Genomic DNA, 20,333 nt, shown 5'->3' on the forward strand with positions numbered 1-20,333 from the left:
CTGGGAGCTAAGAATGTTCCTTGTGCACATTGGTGGGCCCTCCTATTGAAATTGAGTTTTGATTGCTATTGACCCATTAATGCATGGGTTCAACACTCGGGCTCGCTGGCAGTGAAGCTCAACCCGCAACACAGTGTGCAGGCTGCTGTGCAGGTGCTGATCACACGAAATGGGATTTGTCTCAGCAGGTTCTGGAACCTGCTAATATCTCCCTGTGGATATGCTGCCTGTGAGGCTTATTGGATCCTGCTCTGTTGTTACCTGAAGCTGGGCACTAGGTGTGTTGGTCTGGGCCTCTTTGGAGGGACTCTGGTGCAGGACAATGTCAGATACTCTCTGTCACTGGCCCAGCAATCCACAGCTTATGGCTTCCTCTGCTGGGCCTGGCTACATGTGGAAAGGACCAAGCTGCAGGCCAAGGTTTGCTTTTCCTAGTCCCAGGCACAGGAGCTGGAGAAGCAGATTCAAAGCACCTCTAGATCCGCCTCTGCCTGTAGACTGGTAGTCTCAGTCACTTAATGAGTCTCTGGCTATAGTTCTCAGCAGGGCGTAAGCTCCACAGGGTGAGGTGAGAGGGATTCCTACAGGTAAGGCTATTGCTTCCCCCCAGGCTAATGCTGCATGATGGGAAAGGTCTGTCTGAGAAAGATGCCCCCTGCAGTATGGGGGAATGACTCAGCATAGGGATCCAGGCGGCTGTCTTCTCAGCTCTCACCCCAGAGCCACGAACCTGGGACTCCTCACACAGCTCTCGTCCACTCTGCCCTTCCTCTGCTGGAGCCCAAGGTGAATGGCTACAAACAAAATGTGTGCATTGGCCCTTTAAGAGGGTGCCTGCATTTCTAGCCATCTCTCCCTGGCAGACAGCAACCCTGCTTCTTTCCCCAGCCAGATGTGATGTGGGCACCTTTCCTAGTTCTGGTGCTCTGGGGTGGGGAGCCTGGTTTGAGGTTTAGACCTCAGACTTCCTACGGGGAACCCCTGAGATATCCCTCCAGCACTTCAGCTGCTGCTGGTGGGACCCCAGCCAGCCTCTACACTTCCAACCAGTCACTATGTGGTCTCCTCTTTAAGTCCTGGATTGTAAGGCTTCTCTCCGGCTAATCTTCAGTTGGTTTTTCAGGATGATTTTTCAATATTTTAGTTGTAATTCCAGTTTGGTCTTGGGAGATCAGTGTGGCTCCCAACTAATCCACTGCCATATTGGACTCCCCCTGGGCTTACCTTATTAATATTCAGAAACCTAAGATGCCAATTTAATCACTTATATAACCGTGACCAACAACTACCTAATGACCACCCCTTTTGTGTTCTGGAAATATGCCTGGTAGAGTTTGGTCCATGGAAACCATGGGACCCTTCACTTAAGGGCACAGGACATTTCTGGCTATGTGATACTAATCTTACCCTCACCCGACCCAATGGTGGCAAGAGATCTGTACTGTCATTAGGGTAGTCCCTGAATTATATAACGTAACCCATCCAGGATCCTCACCAATCTCACCTCCTTTCTGTCCACTGCATTAAAAGAAAAAAAAAGGGGGGGGGGGACCTGGAGAGAGAGAAAAACCTATGCCCTTAAAAGAGTTACACATGGATACATAAAACCACTATTGTTTCTTTAATAAATATTTGTATTGATTTTTAGAGAGAGAGGAAGGGAGAGGGAGAGAGAAAGAGAAAAATCAATGTGCAAGTGGAACATGGATCGGCTGCCTCCTGCACACCCTCCACCGGGATCAAGTCCACAACCTGAGCATGTCCCTGACCAGGAATGGAACCAGCAACCTTTGGGTCACCCAACCAGCTGAACCTTATGGGCCAGGGCACCCATTATTTTCAAACTCTGAGTTTGGTGCAAAAGTTTGATGGAAAGACAAAATATATAGTTGGACTCAAAAATAGTTTTATCAAAAAAAAGTTCTGCCCTAACCCATTTGGCTCAGTGGATAGAGCATCAGCCTGTGGGCTGAAAGGTCCCAGGTTCTATTCCGGTCAAGGGCATGTACCTTGGCTGTGGGCACATCCCCAGTAGGGGGTGTGCAGGAGGCAGCTGATCAATGTTTCTCTCTCATCGATGTTTCTAGCTCTCTGTCCCTCTCTCTTCCTCACTGTAAAAAAAAAAATCAATAATATATATATATATTTTTAAAAAGTTCTAAAAAAACAAAAAACAAAGTGGTCTCCCATTTAGTCTAGTAAAAGCAATATGGTGTAGCAGGAGCTCAAATGCTAGGTGTCTTTTGGCTAACAGTGTTTACACATATCACAGGTATCTGATTAGGTTGCATCATATGAAATTGCCAGTATGTGATCTTTTTTAACTAACAGTGGCAACTTTATATAGTTCATCCTAATAAAAAAAATTTTCACATGCATTCTTAGGTCATTCTCACCCCTGTGAAGTAGGTACCCTTCTCCTTCCACCTACCCCCCACACACATTTACAGATGACAAAAGCAGGGAGAGGTCAAAGAACTCGTCCAATGATGTCCAACTCCTTAGTGAATGGTAGAAGCCTCATTCAAATCTGTGGCCACTCCAGTCCCAGGTTGTAATCTCTGTGATGCACGATTCAAAACACGACAGAGTGCTGGGCTGTGTTACTGGGGCTAGAAGCCTTTTCTCAGAAATAAGCCAGTCCCCTAAGAGGTTCACTATGACTGAGCCCAGATCCCAGGTTTCAGCCCTGGGTCAGGCTTCCTGGCCATCCTCCAGGCACCTCCAGAGAGCTTCCCTCCCTACCTGGAAACTGAGGCAGCCTGTGCTCCCTCCTCTCCTCCAAATGCTCCTTACTAACCTGTCCAAACCCCATCCACCCCGCTCGCCCTGTGTCACCGAGCTAACATCCCCTAACAGCCCTTCTCTGAGCCACTGAAATTGCCACCGCCCCTTTGAGTTCCTGGTGTTTACCATAAAACTGAGGTGTTATTCCATGAGGATCCCTGCCCTGGGGAGAGTGGCAGTCCCACTGTCAGATCCGGAATAAAACAGGTGACACCAGTAGCAGGGCAGCATCTACTGGCCACTCCCTCAAATATGGTTCGCAACTGTCTTTCTGGGGCTTTAACCTGTAGGGGCTAAAAAAAAATAATAATAAATGCTTCTCCCACTCGCTAAATTCTAGGTGGTTAATAATCTGAACAGAGACAGATTAATAGGAGAAAATAAAAAATTCAATAACGTGTACAGGGAATTCACATAAGCATGAAATCCAGAGACAGAGAAAGCAACACTGGGTATATAAGACGTTCTGGACAAAGAAGAAAAGGGGTCTTAGATTTCAAAAGTGAGGCTAGGTGATTTACAGGTAGCTGAGGAAGAGTGGGACACAGGTACCTAAGAAGCCCTCTCTTTATACCTAAATTAAATTTCGCTAAGGCAGCATCCTAAGATCTCCTTCCTAAAACAGGTTTTTCTGTCTGAATCCTCTTGGGCAGGAGAGGGGCACACATTAAGGTTCTGAGTCTTGTTTCTTAATAAACAGCTTAAAATCATCCCAAAAGGTAGCTTGGGGGGGGGGGGGGGGAACAAAACTTCGGTTCCCTTGAACCCTCCCTCCGAGTCCCAGCGCCCGCCTGTTGCGCAGTGTCCCGAGGACAGGCGGCCTGAGAAAACGGGGTGCAGGGCGGCAGGTGTTTCTCTGCCTCCACGCCCAGCAGGGGAGCTGGCAGTCTGGGGGTTGCTTCCAAGCCTTCCTCCCCACACAGACCTCCCTACCTAGAGTAGTAAACATTTTGCCCATAATCTGAGGGGTAAGCAAGCGCCAGGCCGTGGCTACCTCGCGCCCCAGGGTCGCCGTGGGAATGGGAGCGCCGGAGCGGGGAGCGACTCGCCCCCGGGCCGGAGGTCTGCAAACTCCCCATTGCAAGAATTTGCTTGGGGCTGCGATGGCGACGGCGGCGGGGACAGAGGGTGGGGAGGGGTCCAGATCAAAGGAGGCGCGGAGGAGCCAGCCCTCCGGAGAGGGGAGGGGGGACCCCGGGGCGCTGACCCCGAGAGCCGTGAGCGCTCGGTGCCCGGGTCTCAGGCCGGAGAGGGCGGCGCGCCGCTCGCCCCCGCCCCGCGCGCCCCCGCGCCCCGCGGCCAGGCTGAGCGGTGGCCCCCGGGCTCCCCGCCCCCGGAGGCCGGGAGCCTACAAACTCTCCGGAGCGCCCCGAGAGGCGGGAGGCACCGGAGCGGCGGCTTGGAGAGCGGCGATGCCTCGGCTCCCCGGCAGAGCAGGGCTGCTCCTGGGCGCGGTGCTGCTGGCCGCGCTGCTGGCGGAGGGATGGGGACTCCCCACGAAGACGCCGGGGGGCTCCCGGCTCCGGAGCCAGGCGAGGCCGGCAGAGGTGAGTGCTGGGCGCAGGGCTGCGCGCTCCGGCCCCTCCCGGCACGTCCGCTCCGGCCGCTCGGGGGACGCGAACCGGACGGAGCAGCGGCGGAACCTGTGCGAAGGCTGGGCCGGGCCAGGGAGGGCCAGGGGCGCGGGGCCTCGGGAGCCCCCACTCCCACACAAGCCCGGGGAGCAGCTTCCCTCCTGCGCCGAGTGAGGAGCGTGGACGCCCCGAAAGGCTCTGAGCGCGTCTCCTGCAGCCGCGTGGCCAGGTGCGCCCTCCGAGGGTGCGCCCCTAGTGGGAGAGGGGTTCCTGAGCTTCAAACGGTCAAGGTGCAGCCTTTTCCATCTGCAAAGGGTTTGGGCGCCTTTGGGCATGAATTGAGACAAGGTGAGGTAGTAAGTGGGGTCAGCAGCCCGCTAGGGACCTTATATTATGATGAACTTGGAGAAGCAGAAGAGATCACCCAGGCATCGGGGGAGCACTTTCTGGGCGGCCTGAGAGTGGGTCCCCAGGGGTGAGACCAAAGAGCGGTGTTGGTCGTGGAGAGAAACCACAGTCTGTTGAAACCTGTGCCTGCTGTCACCGGGGATCCACAGTCCAGCGGTTCCTTCCTGGACCGGAGTGGACGTTCCTCCCCATAAAGACAAAACCTGCTGGACCCGTTCCGAGGTATGCCGGAGGGGGCCCGCGTGGGAGGGGGTCCCGGCCCCGCCTCTGCCGGAGCTGTTCTTGGAGGAGGTCAGAGCAGTTCTCCCCATTTTCTGGAGGACACTGAGGGGTCCAGACAGATGCGCTGGAGATTGGTGAGTGAGTGAGGGAGAGCAGAGCTTGGGACACACTGTTAGTGCCCAGGCCGCTGCGACCCTCCGGAAAACAGGACCAGAGGGTCCCCAGCCTGCACTTCAGGGGAATCTGTCCATCTTTTTTCACTACTGTTCCCCCGCACCCCCCCCCCCCCCCGCCAGCCTTTTGTTTTATTTTTTTAATGTATTTTTATTGATTTCAGAGAGAGAGGAAGGGAGGGAAGGAAGGAGAGAGGGAGAGAGAGATCATGAGAATCATTGATCAGGAATCAGACTGTGACCTCCTGGTTCATAGGTAGATGCTCAAACACTGAGTCACACTGGCCAGGCTAAGGAGCCTTTTAGGCATTTTTTCCCCCCCAAGTGCTCCCCCACCATGAAAGTTTAATAACACAGATAAACTGTTCAGGTACCATGGCCCTTTGGAGTGCTACCAACCATTTTAGCACCTAAGATTTTTTTTTTTTTTTTTTCCCCTGAGACCCATTTCCCCCCCCCGGTTGCCATTTGGTTATATAATGCTTTGCTGTGCATTGTAGGATGTTTAGCCGCAGCATCCCAAGCCTATTAGATGCCTATTGCTTCCCCTCCCGTACCGAGCCAGACTTTGCTAACTGTTCCCCGAGGGACACCATCGGCTGAGAACCCACTGTGGTCCAGAGCAACTGAACAGCCTCTGGCTAGTCCCACCTCCTAATTAGAGATGACAGTGGTCATTAATTAATCACACTGGCAGTTTTTCTACTCATTTGGCTAAATACTTTCTATTTTAGTCTTACTGCTTTGTCTTGTAATTATTTTTGGAAGTTTTGCCAGATCTTCCTGCAGCGGAGAGGATGAGTTATTTCAGACCCAAAGTCCTATCCCCAGCCCCCTTAGGGCCTGGACGAGCCCTCCACATGTGAAAGCAAATTAGTGCCATGAAGGGAAAAAACAGTGCTTGGAGCCCAGGGCCTGGGGTTCTGGTCCCAGGGGGTCATTGACTCCTGTGTGAGTCACCTTGGGCAATTTCCTGACATTTAAAATGAGGGAGCAGGCCCGAGCTGGTTTGGCTCAGTGGATAGAACGTCGGCCTGCAAACTGAAGGGTCCTGGGTTTGATTCCAGTCAAGGGCACATGTCCAGGTTTCCGGCTTGATCCCCAGTAAAGGGCATGCAGGAGGCAGATGATCAATGATTCTCATAATTGATGTTTCTGTCTCTCTCCCTCTCCCTTCCTCTTTGAAATCATTAATTTATATTTATAATTTTTATTTTTATTTTTTAATGAGGGAGCTAAGTTGTCCTGTGCTGCCAAAACTGGTTTGGCTCAGTGGATAGAGCATCAACCTGCGGACTGAAAGGTCCCAGGTTCGATTCCGGTCAAGGGCATGTACCTTGGTTGCAGGCACATCCCCAGTAGGGGGTGTGCAAGAGGCAGCTGATCGATGATTCTCTCTCATCGATGTTTCTAACTCTCTATCCCTCTCTCTTCCTCTCTGTGAAAAATAAAAATAAAAATAAGTTGCCCTGTGCTGCATGGGTCAGTGGTTAGAGTGTCCTGCCCCTTCTCCCACCCCCAGCTCCCCAAAGATTCAGGGTTTGGTTCCCACTCAAGGGCACATACCTGAATTGCAGGTTCCTCGCCCTGGTCAGGCACATGCAGGAGGCAACTAATCAGTGTCTCTCTCACATCCATGTTTCTCTCTCTCTCTTTCCCTCTCTCTCCATCTCTCCCTCCATCCCTTACATTCACTCTAAAAATCAATGGGAAAAATATCCCCAGGTCAGGATTAATAATAACAACAAAAATGAGGGGTTAAATCATCTCCTACACATCAAAGGTGTTAGTTGAGGTATTGCTGAGAGAATGCAGACTGCCATTGTAAGGGCCTTGGGTGATAGGTCAGAAATGACCAACTCAAGGGCTTTTATGAAGAAATGGAAGGACGTAAATCCATCCCATCTAGCGGTGTAGGATGACTGGGGGAGTGAGCATTCCCTGGGCCCTGCAGAGTTGGTACAAAGATGTTAGTGATGTCATTCCCTTGTCACACCATTCTGCCTTGGGCATGATTCCCCTTTTCCAGATGAGAAAACCGAGGTGCAGAGATGTTAAACCTAGCTGGGGTTGGGAGCCAGGTCTGTCATTTCAAGAGCTACACTGAAAACCTTTAGGTTTATCTTTGCATATCAGTTTGAAATCGTTAGCATTCTGATCAAAACATGCCACCCCCCCCTTGGGCAAGCCTGTTGCTGAGACCCAGTTCACTCCTCCTGTCCAATGGGGTGCATGCTTGGTGTGAAAACACAGTGCACATACATGGGTGGCACTGCCATTGCCAGGGCCTGGGGGCAGGCAGTTTGTTACCAGGATGCTGGACAGGCAAAGAATAGCACAGCTCTGCGCATTGGGCGTCTTCTGTTCTAGTGAAGATCAGAATAGCACCCAGCAGCCACTGTGCCTAGCATTTTGTGTTTCTTGTCTTATTATTCTCATTTTAGGGTTGAGGAAACTGATAGTGGATCCAATAACTAACCTACAGTCACACAGCCAGTAAGAGGTAAGCCAGGATGCAGAGCCAGCTTTGCTTAATTCTACAGCCCTGGGCTGTAGTCTGGCACACACCGCTTCCTAGGCAGGCAAGGAAAAACCTCCGGGGGCGGGGAGTGGTGTTGGGGACGTTGGGCATAGCTTGGGCCATGCTCTTAGGATGTGATAGAGCAGCAGTCGCCAACCACTGGTGGTCTGTGAGGTCCGAAAAGTTGGTGACCCCTGTGAGAGAGGGTGATGAAGATTAGAATGGGCAGGAGAAGAACTGAGAGGTCCTCTCTTCCAGGCTGCAAGGACTGTCCTGTATGAGGGGGTCCCCTATGGGGCAGAGCTGGGAAGGTTCCTGCAGCAGCAGCAGAATGAGTCGCCACTTTGTGCTCTGGCCAGTGTGGCTTAGTGGGTTGGGCGTTTTTCCATGCACTAAAAGGTTGCTGGTTCCATTTCCGGTCCCAGCACATGCCCAGGTTGTAGGCTCATTCCCCAGTAGGGGGCGCGCAGGAGGCAGCCAAACCAATAAATGTTTCTCCCTCTCCCTCTCTCTCTCTCTTCCTCTTTCTCTCTTTTTAAAAAAATACATTTTATTGATTTTTTTTTTTTTTTTACAGAGAAGAAGGAAGAGGGATAGGCGTGTTTCTCATAGAACATCAATGAGAGAGAAACATCAATCAGCTGCCTCCTGAACACCCCCTACTAGTGATGTGCCCACAACCAAGGTACATGCCCTTGACCGGAATCGAACCCAGAACCCTTCAGTCCGCAGGCCGACGCTCCATCCACTGAGCCAAACCGGTCAGGGCCTCTCTCTTTAAGCTATAAAAAAAATGAAGAGCTAAGCGCAGAGGAAGGAGCCTCCAAGCCTGGGGCCGTCATACACAGGATAGGCATGTTTAGTTAGCACCTCAGTCCTGGTCCATGGTCCAGCCAGTTGCTCGGTGCAGGGGCTGGATTGCAGGAAGGGGATTGTGGGGTGAAAGGTCTCACCTGCCAGGTGGGTGACTCTGAGAAGCAGGTATTTTCCCGCAGCTTGGCCTCTGACACTCACAGGGGAACCGGGTCTCTGTGATGCTGAGCCTGTGGCCCTGCCTCCTTCTTCCTCCAGATCATTCTTTGCTCTTAGAGCTGGGGACACTGGAAAGCTGGTTGTGAGAGAGAGGGAAGGGCAGGAACAGGGAGGCGCCTGGAGGCTTGCCTGCTCGTGGTCTCAGGCAAGTCCGCAACCTCCCTGACTCTCGTCTCCTAATCTCCTCTTCCCTTTGGCTCCTCGCTGGCTTGTTATGAAGATCAAAGGGAAAATGGATGTGAAAAGCAGAACATCCTGTTCTAGTGTTTTGTTCATCGCCACACTCGGGCCCCCAGAGTGGCCGGCAGGGAGCCAGAGGGGCAGCCCCTGCCTGGAGTTGGCAGAGCACGAGGGTTAAGAGCACAGAGTCCAGCCAGAGCACCTCAAATCCTGCGCTGCCAGCCCCTCTGACCCCAACCACGGAACTTCACCTCCAATCCTTGACTGCCTCTTCTCTCTTTTAAAAAAATATATATTTTATTGACTTTTTTTACAGAGAGGAAGGGAGAGAGATAGAGTTAGAAACATCGACCTACTGGGGATGTACCTGCAACCAAGGTACATGCCCTTGACCGAAATAGAACCTGGGACCTTTCAGACCACAGGCTGACGCTCTATCCACTGAGCCAAACCGGTTTTGGCTACTGCCTTGTCTCTTAAGTGGGGAGGAAGCTAGAACCTGCCCCAGGAGGGTTGGAGTCGATACATGCAGGGAGCTCGGCCTGACCTGCTGTGTAGTCTGTGGGGCTCAGTGCAGAATGGAGTGCTGGCCTCTGAGCATTCCTCAATGGCAGCAACAGAGCATAGACCAGGTGCCGGGCCTTGGGCAGGTACATGGGTCACACACCTGAGCCAGCCCAGGTGCTGGAGGGTGTCTCTCAGGAGTACTCTTATTACAGGGAGGGGCCAGGGTGGGCTGGGCGAGGCTGGTGTGGACCAGTGAGGAGAGGGAAGACCCTCTGTCCGGGGTCCTCCAGCTTGGCCCAAGAGGCAATTGCTGTTGCATGCTGGGTGCTGTGTGCGCAGCCTGGCACTGTAGGGATGGGCTCGGGCCTCAGCAGCTGAAGCTGCGGGGAGGGGAGGTGCTGGCCTGCACCTGGCAACTGGATTTCATTATCGCAACAAGTTCCCAACCCCAGGGCAGAGAGGAGCAAGGGGAATGGGGGGACTGGGAGGGGCTGAAACAGGTTAGCAGGCAGGCCGTGCAATGCAGGAAGGCTTTGTGGGGATGAGGGCTCTTGTGTTAACTGGGAACACATGGGTCAGGGCTGCTGGCCAAGCCTGGGAGGACAGAAAATGGAGATATATCTCAGAACTGGCATGTCCTGCTTTTGGAAAGTTCATGTTACTCCTCTTCACTTTTAGAGAACTCACATCAGTACCCTGTTTTTGCTAACTGAAAAAAAATCTGAGAGGATTTTTGCTTTTATGGAAAAAGGGGGAACATATAGCAGCAATAAAAATATGGTAGGAAATATTTTTTTAAAGGTGGAGGGAGGAAGCAAAAATAGCGTTGCCGTTTTGTTTTGCCGCAAGCCCATACGGGGCAGTGCGCTCCCAAGCAGCGAGAGAGCCACTGCCTGTATCACAGTTAGAATTAGTTTCGGTTTGGGGGGCGGGGGTGGTCTGGGAAGGCTGAAGACGTTTTCCATGTGAATGAATGGTCATTGCTTCTTCACCTTACACCATTTCTCCCTGTGAAAGGCTTTGTAGGAAGGCCCTCCTTTCAGATAGTGGGAAGAACCGGTGTAAATTCTACATCTCAGGACTCTCTGAGTAATGACTCCTGTCTTCTCTCCTCCCCCCCCTCTCCCCGCCACCCCGCCCCTGCCGCAAAGGATGGGGCAGTGTCCTGGGGGCACGACAGGTGTCCTTACACAGGCAGGCGGAGTCTCAGAATTAATTCGCTTCAGAACGCTGGGGAATATACCTGCCCAGGTCCTCTGTCAGCGGGGGAAGTGGAAGGTCTTCAGGCCAATCCGGATGTGAAGAGCTAACACAGTGCCTGGAGAGAGAGGCACCTCCTCCCTCCCCTCTGAGAACCATCCGTCATCACCTCAACTCTCAGTAACATTCCCCGGTTAACTGCCACGACACTTCAAATTTAATTTAAAAAGGTCCGCCGCCTGCGTCTATAGAGCCTTATGGCGTGCAAATGGTTCATTGCATGCTTGCCACACACGAGGCACCTCATGAGACAGGGACGGCGTTTCCTAATTTACACCAGGAGAGACTTGGGCAGAGGAAGTCAGCTGCCCCCGGCCACACAGCTTGTTACCTGGGTAGGAATTTTCCTAATTTTACGGATCAAGTTGAATGAGTTAGTGAGAGGCAGAGCTTGGATGTAAACCCAAGCTGGTCTGACTCTCCAGAGCCCATGTTTCTCAGCCTTACCACACTGCCCCCGAGAAGATGGGAGGCGGGCTCCAGGCTGTGGCAGGGATCAGAGTAGGCTCATGGCGCCTGAGGCTTATAAGGGTGGCTCTGAACGGTGCCCTTTCTGCTCTGGCATGAAGACCTGGGCAATAGCTGCAGCCTGGAGGTAGGTGGACGGCCCCAGTGTCCCACTGTCTGAGCAGATGGGCCCTGGAGCGGGAGTCAGAGACAGCTAGGATCTACCCTTCACCTACTATCTGTGCTGCAGTGAGGATGGTGCAGGGTGGCCCCCTGGGCACAGGCTGGTGGAGGGAATTAGCTAGCAGCCGCCAGCCATGGGAGCAGCCTGGAATAGGAAAAGGAACCAGACCCAGGTGGGCAGCCAGAGACAGGCAGCTGTGGTCAGAGATGCTAGGGAATCCACATGGGCCGCTGGGGAAGGCCAGCCAGTGGGGAGCTCTGAGGGGAACGGCCCGGGCCTGCTGCCACCCAGAGGCCTTCCTGGGGCTTCCTTCTCTGACTTGTGTGGCAGGGGGTGTTCTCCGATGACCACAGCCTGAGGGATTCTCAGGCTGCAAACTGCACTTTGGAACCACTGCCTTCCCTCTCTGGGCCTCAGTTTCTTCCTCTGTAAAATGAGGAGGATGGACTTTTCTTCCATGTGCAGAAACCTGATTTCAACCCTCCTCTCATGCCTCATGCTGGCTCTTTGTCCAAGTGCTTTGTGGAAACAGCCCCACTTACCCTCCGAGGCCTTAAAAGCTCTCATGTTTGGTTATACAGTCACAGCGAGTCTGTGATCTGGTCACACCCCAGGGCTCCTGAATTCTCCTCTCCCCCTCCCCCCCAGTCTTTTTTGGATCCACATGGGGCAATCCCTGATCTCAGCCACCTCTCCCACCTCCGTTCTCCCCCTTAGGTTTCAGCCTCCCCAGATCCCAGCTCTCCTAGGGAAGAGGAGGAGACCCCACTCCAGGCAGGGCCACAAAGACACAAGCACTGGGTTATCACTGAGCCAGCAGCTCTGACCCCAGAAGACAAAGCCCCTCCTGGGACTCAGGAGGACACCTCCTTGCTGCTGGAGCTGCAGACGCTGCCAGGATTGGCCAACACGGACTTGAGTACCCCAAACCCCGATATCCAGGTGAGAGCTGCAGGAGGGCCATGGACCCAGTGGGCACCAGGAGAGGAGCTGGGCTCAGGGGCTCAGCTCTGGGGTTGGGCATCCTGTCCTGCCTTTCTTGGAGGTGCGGGTGCTGTGTGGGGTTGGGGCTGTCTCCATGGAGTTGTTGTGGGGAAGACCTGCTTCTCCGCTTTTAAGCTGCAGACCACGGGACTCCTAGTCCACAGCAAGGGACAGACGGCGCCAACCTGGCTGTGCTGTCATGGAAACCAAATGAGCAGAGAATGCTTCTTGAGCTTCATGAGACTTTGGAAACCCAGGGGTGGCCTTGTGGAAAAGCCTGAAGGTCTGATCCCCACCCAGGCCCAACCCCTCATGCAGTCCCTTGAGGGACTGAGTACAGTGGGTGGGGGACCGACATACCCCACTGCCAGTCCTGAATTCCTAATGGTAATAATTCTGCATTTTTGTGTAGCATCTACCATTAGAAAACACTTTCACTGAAAGAAAAAAGTATAGAACAGAATGTTGTATCGCAAATCAGAGAGCTGGACAAGACGCCTTAATGAGCCAATTAGTTAGGAGTCATCTTTATTGCACGCAGGTTCAGAGCAGATTACCTCTGTCAAATATGAACACCTAAAGGAGGAAACATTCTCTTTTTATATCTTTTCAGGTCCTTGTGTAAGTTAATTTTACAGACAATTTGTAACCTTGAGTATATAGCATATCTAACCAACACCTGTCACATCTATACAAACAACTTGTAACCTTGAGTACATATCCTAACTGTACAGACATCTGTAAGCTTTGGTACATATCTATACAGACACCTGGCACCAGTATCAGCATATCAGTCCCTAGCTTGCAAGGTGAGACAATTAAGTTTATATTTTCTATTATTCAGACTAAAACAGTTATTTTACAGAATAAGAGACTGTCTAAGAATAACAGAGTAGTTCAAACAGCAGTTTCAAACAGCAATTTTCCAAAGGAGGGATTACTACGCTTCATTAAATATAAAAATTGTTTAAAAGTATATGTGTGTACACATGTGTATATATGTAAAACTCGGAATGTTAATCACCAAAATGTTCTCCTTCAGTGATGGAATATGGGTAACGTTCACTGCTTCTTTAGATTTTGCTGTTTCTCTCCCCCCACCCCAAATTTTGTTCAGTGACCTCAAATTAATTTAAAAGAACCCCAAATGATGTTTTTAAGGTTCACTTTTACATAAATGATTCCATGTTTCATTTCCCCCCTCCACAATGTGGTGAGACAGAGCCCCTGCTCGCCCCCTAGGGGCTGCTCTGGGGATGTGCTGTCTCTGCTCTCACTTTCTGGTTCTACAAGAAAGAAATGGAGGCTCAGGGCTGTTAGAGGCCCCGGAGGCTGTGCAGCCTGCAAGCTGGCGGGGTCAGAATTCAAAGCCAGCTTCTCTGACACATGCTAGAGCCCCCATGTATGGCCCCACCTAAGGCCAGTTACACCCATGTCTGAGGTAGTGTTGGGGAGTCTAGAACCTTCAGGGGATTCTGATGCACGGCCAGGTCGTAAGCTGTGACCCCATGTGCCTGGGAAGGCCAAGAAGGTTGGTCCTCTTCCTCCTTCCCTTGTCATATTCCCTCTCCTTGGTGTCCAGCTCTGAGCCTCCCTCGCTGACCAGCCTGGAATCTCTCTCCCTGCAGGTGACCATCGAGGTGGTGGAGGACACCCAGGCCAAGGTGGAGAAGGATGTGCTGGTCAAGCCAAGCAATGTCTGGCCCTTCGGCTGGTTGTCTACCGCCATGGAGACCTCCAGGTCCCTCCTCCAGGACTACTTGAGGGGAGAGGAGGCGGGGTCCAGTCTCAAGGACAGAGCCCCAAGAGAAGAGGAAAAAACAGAGGAGAAGGAAGCAAAGAAGGAGGAAGCAGAAGAGGAGGAAGCAGAGAAGGAGGAGGAGGAGGAGGACTACCTTATAGACTATGAGTACAGTGAGATTGAGGAACAAGAGGACAATGATGAGGAAGATGACAACAAGGAGCAAGGCTGGCTGTACCCCTTCAGGGACTTCTATGGTGAGCATCTCCATCTTGGCATCCCTGGTTACTGCCCTTCAGGTCCAGAGTAGAGATGGGGGTAGAGAGAGGGCTGAGAGCTTCCTGGGCAGGGGCAGCTGGGGGACCAGGAGCTTAGGCCAATACAAACATCATCATCTGCTAAATGGTAACATCACCCATAGCTTGCAAAGTTTTTGCCCAAAAAAACATTTCACCTTCACAACAGCTCTGAGATCCCCTAAGCAAAAACAGACATATTAATATTATGTATATACTAGAGCAGTGTTTTTCAACCTTTTTTGGGCAAAGGCACACTTGTTTCATGAAAAACATCACGAGGCACACCACCATTAGAAAATGTTAAAAAATTTAACTCTGTGCCTATATTGACTATATATAAAGTAATTCTCTTGAATAGGAATCAAATAAACACAAAGAAAGTATTTTATAATTACTTTATTATGAAATATTAAGTAAACAAAATAGTGAAAAATTATAAAATTCTTGTCTTGTCTGCACCTACGGCACACCAGGCAACATCTCGCGGCACACTAGTGTGCCGCGAAACAGCGGTTGAAAAACGCTGTACTAGAGGCTCAGTGAAATTCATGCACTGGGGAGGGTGTCCCTCAGCCCAATCTGCACCCTCTCTAATCTGGGACCCCTCAGGGGGATGTCTGATCCCCGCCTAAACCTGCAGTCGGACATCCCTCTCACAATCTGGAACTGCTGGCTCCTAACAGCTCGCCTGCTTGCCTGATTGCCCCTTAACTGCTCCCTTGCTGGCCTAATTGACACCTAACTGCTCCCCTGCTGGCCTGATTGCCCCCAACTATCCTCCCCTGCTGGCCTGATCACCCCCAAGGCTTTTATTAGTATAGATATTCGTATCTATCAGTTTCCAACAAATTGCAAAATATTATGAATCCCACCATTTGCAACTGACCTCATTTTCAGGCTATGTGGGTTTGAACCCCGTCTCTGCCACTTACCAACTGAGAGACATTAGGCAAGTTACTAAACCTCTCTGTGCCTCAGTTCTTTCCTCTATAAAATGGAGAATAGCACAACCCTTACTACATAGGATTGGGTGCAGAGGGTATTAAGTCAGTTAATACATTTAAAGTGCCTGCATGTAGTAAACACAGTATCTGCTATTTTGATTAGAAAACAATACGATATAGACTGTTCAGAAAATGTCACCTAGAGCCTGCCAACCCTCCAGGCAGCCATTTTTATTTTTGCACATCATAGTTCAGGATCTCCTGGGTGCAGACCATCTCACACATATTTGCAACCATTCTCCCCAGAGCCTAGCTGTTTCATCATTGGATGGAGGTCCCTATGAAATGATGAAGACTAAGTTATAACAGCCTGTTCCCAGTTTTACCAACATAATATACATTAACAGGCAGAACTTTCATGGCTTTCAGCTTTTCTTCTATTTATTATCCTTAGACTCTTGGTGCCGCCTGCTCGGGTCTGCCAGAGAGTGAGAAGAGCACTGGCTGTGTCATTACTTTGGGTGGTTTCCCCAGAGAGCCCTGTGCCCTGCCCAGCCACAGGGCTGTGGGCGCAGACAGGGTGTTTCAAGTCTCTCAGCAGGACCCGGCCCCTAACATGGGCAGCAGGGATATTCATATGTACACTGTGTGTGTGTGTGTGTGTGTGTGTGTGTGTGTGTGTGTGTGTGTGTATATATATATATATATATATATATATATATATATATATATATATAGTGTGTGTGTGTGTGTGTGTGTGTGTATTTTATTTCAGAGAGGAAGGGAGAGAGAGAGAGATAGAAACATCAATTCTGAGAAAGAATCATTGATCAGCTGCCTTCTGCATGCCCCCTACTTAGGATCAAGCCCCCAACCCTGGCATGTGCCCTTGACTGGAATCAAACCCCTGACCCTTCAGTCTGCAGGCCAATGCTCTATCCACTGAGCCAAACCAGCTAGGGCAGGGGCGCTCTTTAATACCCCCAGGAGAGTATTGTCATCCTGGGTTTTGATTGACATAAAAACTACAGCTCAGAGATAGAGGGGGATTTGCTCAAGTCACCCTGACAGTGGCCAGATGGCCTCCAGCCCAGATGCCGTTTCCTTCTTGTTGCTGTGTTGGCACAGAGTATGTGCCGGGTGCTGTGCGGTCTCTGTAGGGCCACCTCCTGCATTTGCACAGGTGTTCACCGCACCAGGGGCCGGAGAGGGGCTGAAATCTATCCCCTGCTCCGTGCCCTGGGCTTGGGGCCCTGCCACAAGTTGCATCCTCCTGAGAAATTCGGCAAAAGGCGAATGTTCTCCAGGGCAGCCTGTGGGCTGTGCTCACTCACCCCGGCTCCTTGCCTTGACGCAGATGACGAGCCTCCGGAGGAGTGGGGCCCCTGGTCTCCCTGCAGTGGGAGCTGCGGCAACAGCACCCAGCAGAGGACCCGGTCCTGTGGCTTCGCCTGCACCGTCACCCAGACCAAGGACTGCGACCTGCCCCACTGTCCCGGTGAGACAGCCCCAGCTCCTGCACCGGGAGTGGCTCACACACTGCGCGTGGCCCCCTGGGGATGCGGGCATTCGAGCCTTGTACCGGGGTGGTCTTGGGAGAGAGGATTCGGGAGCTCACAAACATGGTGGTCCTCCCTCATGCCAGCCTGTCCCAGACGCTGAGGGCACCAAGAGCCTCGTGAGGGCTGGGCTTCCCCATCGGGAGCACAGAGGCGCCTGGGGACGCCACCAGCCTGACCTCCTCTCTTCCCAAAGGCGCCAAGGACAAGGACCCCTCGGATTTACCCAGTGAGGAGTGGCCGCTCCTGGCCTTCAATGCTACGGATACTGTGGATCCAGGTGAGTGGAGGGCTAGGCCCTGCTCGTGGGAAGTGAGGGAGAACCCCCCCCTCTCTCTCAGCATCTCATGGGCAGGAATCTCACTTCCATCCATGGAGGCAGAGAGTCATCTTCCAACAGGAAGGTTAGCCTCCCCAGCAAGGGCGCCCCAGCGTATCTCACCCTCCGGGACAGGCCCATTGGCCTCCCCAGCTTTATATATATATATATATATATATATATATATATATATATATATATATATATATATATATATATATTATTGATATTTTACAGAGAGGAGGAAAGGAGAGAGATAGAGAACGAGAAACGTCGATGAGAGAGAAACATCGACCAGCTGCCTCCTGCACACCCCTCACCGGGGATGTGCCCGCAACCAATGTACATGCCCTTGACCGGAATCGAACCTGGGACCTTTCAGTCCACAGACCGGATATGTCTCCTGCCCCTTGCAAGGAGCCAGGAGGCTGTGGGACCCCCACCCCCCCACCTCTTCCCACCTGTGCAGAGGAGGCCCCTGCTCAGTGCCACAGCCGCTCATGGTTGGTTTCAAAGGTCAGAAGCCACATTTCCCAAGGCAGAGAGATGGGGGAGGGCAGCCACTGGGGGCCCAGCGTGGCAGAGTGACTCACCCAAGGTCATATGGCCTGAGAAGGGCAGAGATGAAAACAAGAATGGGCCAGTGCATAAAATCAGGGTGGGGCAAACATCAGTTTCCAGTTGTGAGTACCCAAAACAGTTTATTTTTGTACTGTTATTTATTTATTTATTTATTTATTTATTTAATATATTTTATTGATATTTCGCAGAGAGGAAGAGAGAGGGATAGAGGGTTAGAAACATCGATGAGAGAGAAACATCGATCAGCTGCCTCCTGCACATCCCCCACTGGGGATGTGTCTGCAACCAAGATACATGCCCTTGACTGGAATCAAACCCAGGACCTTTCAGTCTGCAGGACGATGCTCTATCCACCGAGCCAAACCAGTTTCTGCTGTACTGTTATTTATTAATTAGTGTATTATTTTCCTTACGAACAAGTGCAAACCTACTTATGCCCCACCCGGTACTGAAACATTTTCTTACCAATTGGTTTAACCATCCTCCCTGCTCTCACCACCCAGCTCCTTCCCCAGGACCTCTCCTACCACCCAGCGTTTAAAGGAACAGCACCTCAGCAGAGCGGAGGCCCTCTGGGCCCCTCCTCCAGCCCCTGGGCCTGCATCTGTTTCAAACCAGGGCCTCCTGCTTCAGGTTGCCTCGCGCTGTGTGGGAGCGGAGCCCCTGTCTGTCAGCAGTGGGGGCCAGGTCGGGGTGCTCCCAGATTTGGCCCCTAAACCCTTACTGACCTGGCCACCCCTTTGCACCAGCGGGGGCTCTGGCCTCCTCTCCACCCATTGGCCCCGCCCCCACCCCAAGGAGCTGACCCAGCTTCCCCCACTTCCCTGCCCTCCGCAGGTGTGGACCACTGCGAGAAGTGGCTGAACTGCAAGAGCGACTTCCTGGACAAGTACCTGGGCGAGGTGCAGCAGGACCTGCCCAGCTGTCCGTGCACATACCCCCGGGAGGCTGCGCACAAGGCCATGAGCCTGCAGGACAAGCACACCGGCCGCAGCGTCCAGTGGAGGGACGCCAGCGGGCCGGGAGAGCGCCTGGACATCTACAAGCCCACGGCCAGCCACTGCCTGCGCTCCCTGCTGTCCCGGGACAGCAAAACGCTGGCCGCCCAGCACTGCTGCTACGACTCCAGCCACCGGCTGCTGACCCGGGGCAAGGGCGCCGGCGCACCTCACCTCATCAGCGGGGACGTCTCCCCGGAACTGCACTTCAGGCTGGACAGGATGCCCTGGATCATGTGTAAGGGGGATTGGAGCCGCTACCACTCTGTGCGGCCCCCCAACAATGGCTTGGCCTGCCCCGCCAACCCTCCTGAGCCCGAGTACCTGGCCCAGCTGCAGGAGGCCAAGGAGTACTGAGGAGAGGGCTGCTGTGCTGAGTGCTTCCCTGGCAGGCCCCGGCCCCTGCCCCTGCTCAGGCTGGGGGAGCGCAAAGGCTTAGTCTGTGAAGCCTGTGAACCCCAGGCTGGTCAGCATCCGAGGGTTGGGCGGGGTTGGGGAGATGGTTGAAGGGGTTACAGGCTCAGGCAGGGTGAGGGGAGGAGCTCAGCCCCCAGGTCCCTGGGGGAGCAGTGGAAAGCTAAGGGGTGCTGTCCCACCCTGGCCGCTCATTTCCCTCCCCCTCCCCGGGAGCTGGGCTCTCCTGCCCCGGTTCTGCACACAGGTGTGCACCACTCTCCACACGGCCTGGTCCTAGGACCTGTGGCGAATTGCTTAGACCCCCAGCCCCGAGGGCCAGTCCCTTCATCTCAGCCCCCACAGCTGCCCTGGGTGACCCACCTTCATTACCTCTGAGTGGCTGCACCTGGCCCTCTTGCCTGCTGGGAGCCACTGAGCAAAAGGGTTTTATCCTCAGCTCCGAGCTGCCTTTCGGAGGACACACTTCAGTCCAGGGCGGAAGCTCTCAGGGGGACAGACAGACTGAGGCGGCCCAGCCCCAGCAGGCTCCAGGCAGGGTCGGGATCACCAGGTCAGGCCCCCTTTGTCCCGCCCACCTGTGTTCTGTCCGGGCGGTGGGAGATGGCACTGCTCCACAAGGGTGAGTGGCAGCTTGCCACAGCAGCCAGGCTTGGGGTGCACTCAGAACCAGCTCAGAAGGTGGGGCATGCTCCTGGTGCCCTGGTAAACCAACTCTCCAGGCAGAGAGTCGGGGAATCCTTGAATGTAGCGTTTGGGCAATTTCTGTGGTGTAAATACTCTCACCATGGCCCATCCCAGGCTCCCATGGTGACGTCATTGAATGCACTGAGCTCAGAGTTGGGGAGACAAGCACCATTGGCTCTCCCCACACACCTTGTGCCTCTTCCTACCTCCCCTCACCCCCAGCCACACTGCCATGCCTTCCAGGGGGCCGCAATGCTGAAGTCCCACCGTCCCTGCTCACAAAGCCTCCGCAGGGTAGGGGATTTCACTGCTCGCCCCTAGACAGCGGCCTTGAAGCTCTCTGGGATCCTCAGCAATAAAGCACTTTACTTCCCAAGTCTGTCTGTCTGTCTGATGAGTGTGTGGCCCAGCAGGGTAGCGTGGGTTGCAAGCCTTTGCTTACAGCCCATGCTGGATCCAGCTCCCACAGGTTTCGTGTTTCGTTTGAGACTGCCTTACCCCGCTGGGCAGG

The 20,333-nt window shown here is 53.0% G+C and overlaps 1 protein-coding gene across 1 annotated transcript; it reads left to right on the forward strand.

Moving 5' to 3' along the window:
- The first annotated feature begins 4,159 nt into the window (after positions 1-4,159).
- ISM2 (isthmin 2) lies at positions 4,160-20,280 on the forward strand. Its single transcript, XM_084891669.1, has 6 exons — positions 4,160-4,334; positions 12,013-12,237; positions 13,908-14,277; positions 16,621-16,761; positions 17,019-17,102; positions 18,561-20,280. Exons 1-6 carry the CDS (start codon positions 4,200-4,202, stop codon positions 19,076-19,078), a joined length of 1,473 nt encoding a protein of 490 aa, XP_084747795.1. The 5' UTR covers positions 4,160-4,199; the 3' UTR covers positions 19,079-20,280.
- Positions 20,281-20,333: the final 53 nt, after the last annotated feature.

The sequence above is a fragment of the Pipistrellus hanaki genome (assembly GCF_964339955.1).
Source record: "Pipistrellus hanaki genome assembly, chromosome: 1".
NCBI classification, from domain to species: domain Eukaryota; kingdom Metazoa; phylum Chordata; class Mammalia; order Chiroptera; family Vespertilionidae; genus Pipistrellus; species Pipistrellus hanaki.

Bases quoted from the DNA above. Each gene is read 5' to 3' on its own strand.
- ISM2 (XM_084891669.1), top strand. From the start codon at position 4,200: ATGCCTCGGCTCCCCGGCAGAGCAGGGCTGCTCCTGGGCGCGGTGCTG. The intron at 4,335-12,012 runs GTGAGTGCTGGG...TCTCCCCCTTAG, and splicing joins GCCAGGCGAGGCCGGCAGAG to GTTTCAGCCTCCCCAGATCC. The intron at 16,762-17,018 runs GTGAGACAGCCC...CTCTTCCCAAAG, and splicing joins CGACCTGCCCCACTGTCCCG to GCGCCAAGGACAAGGACCCC.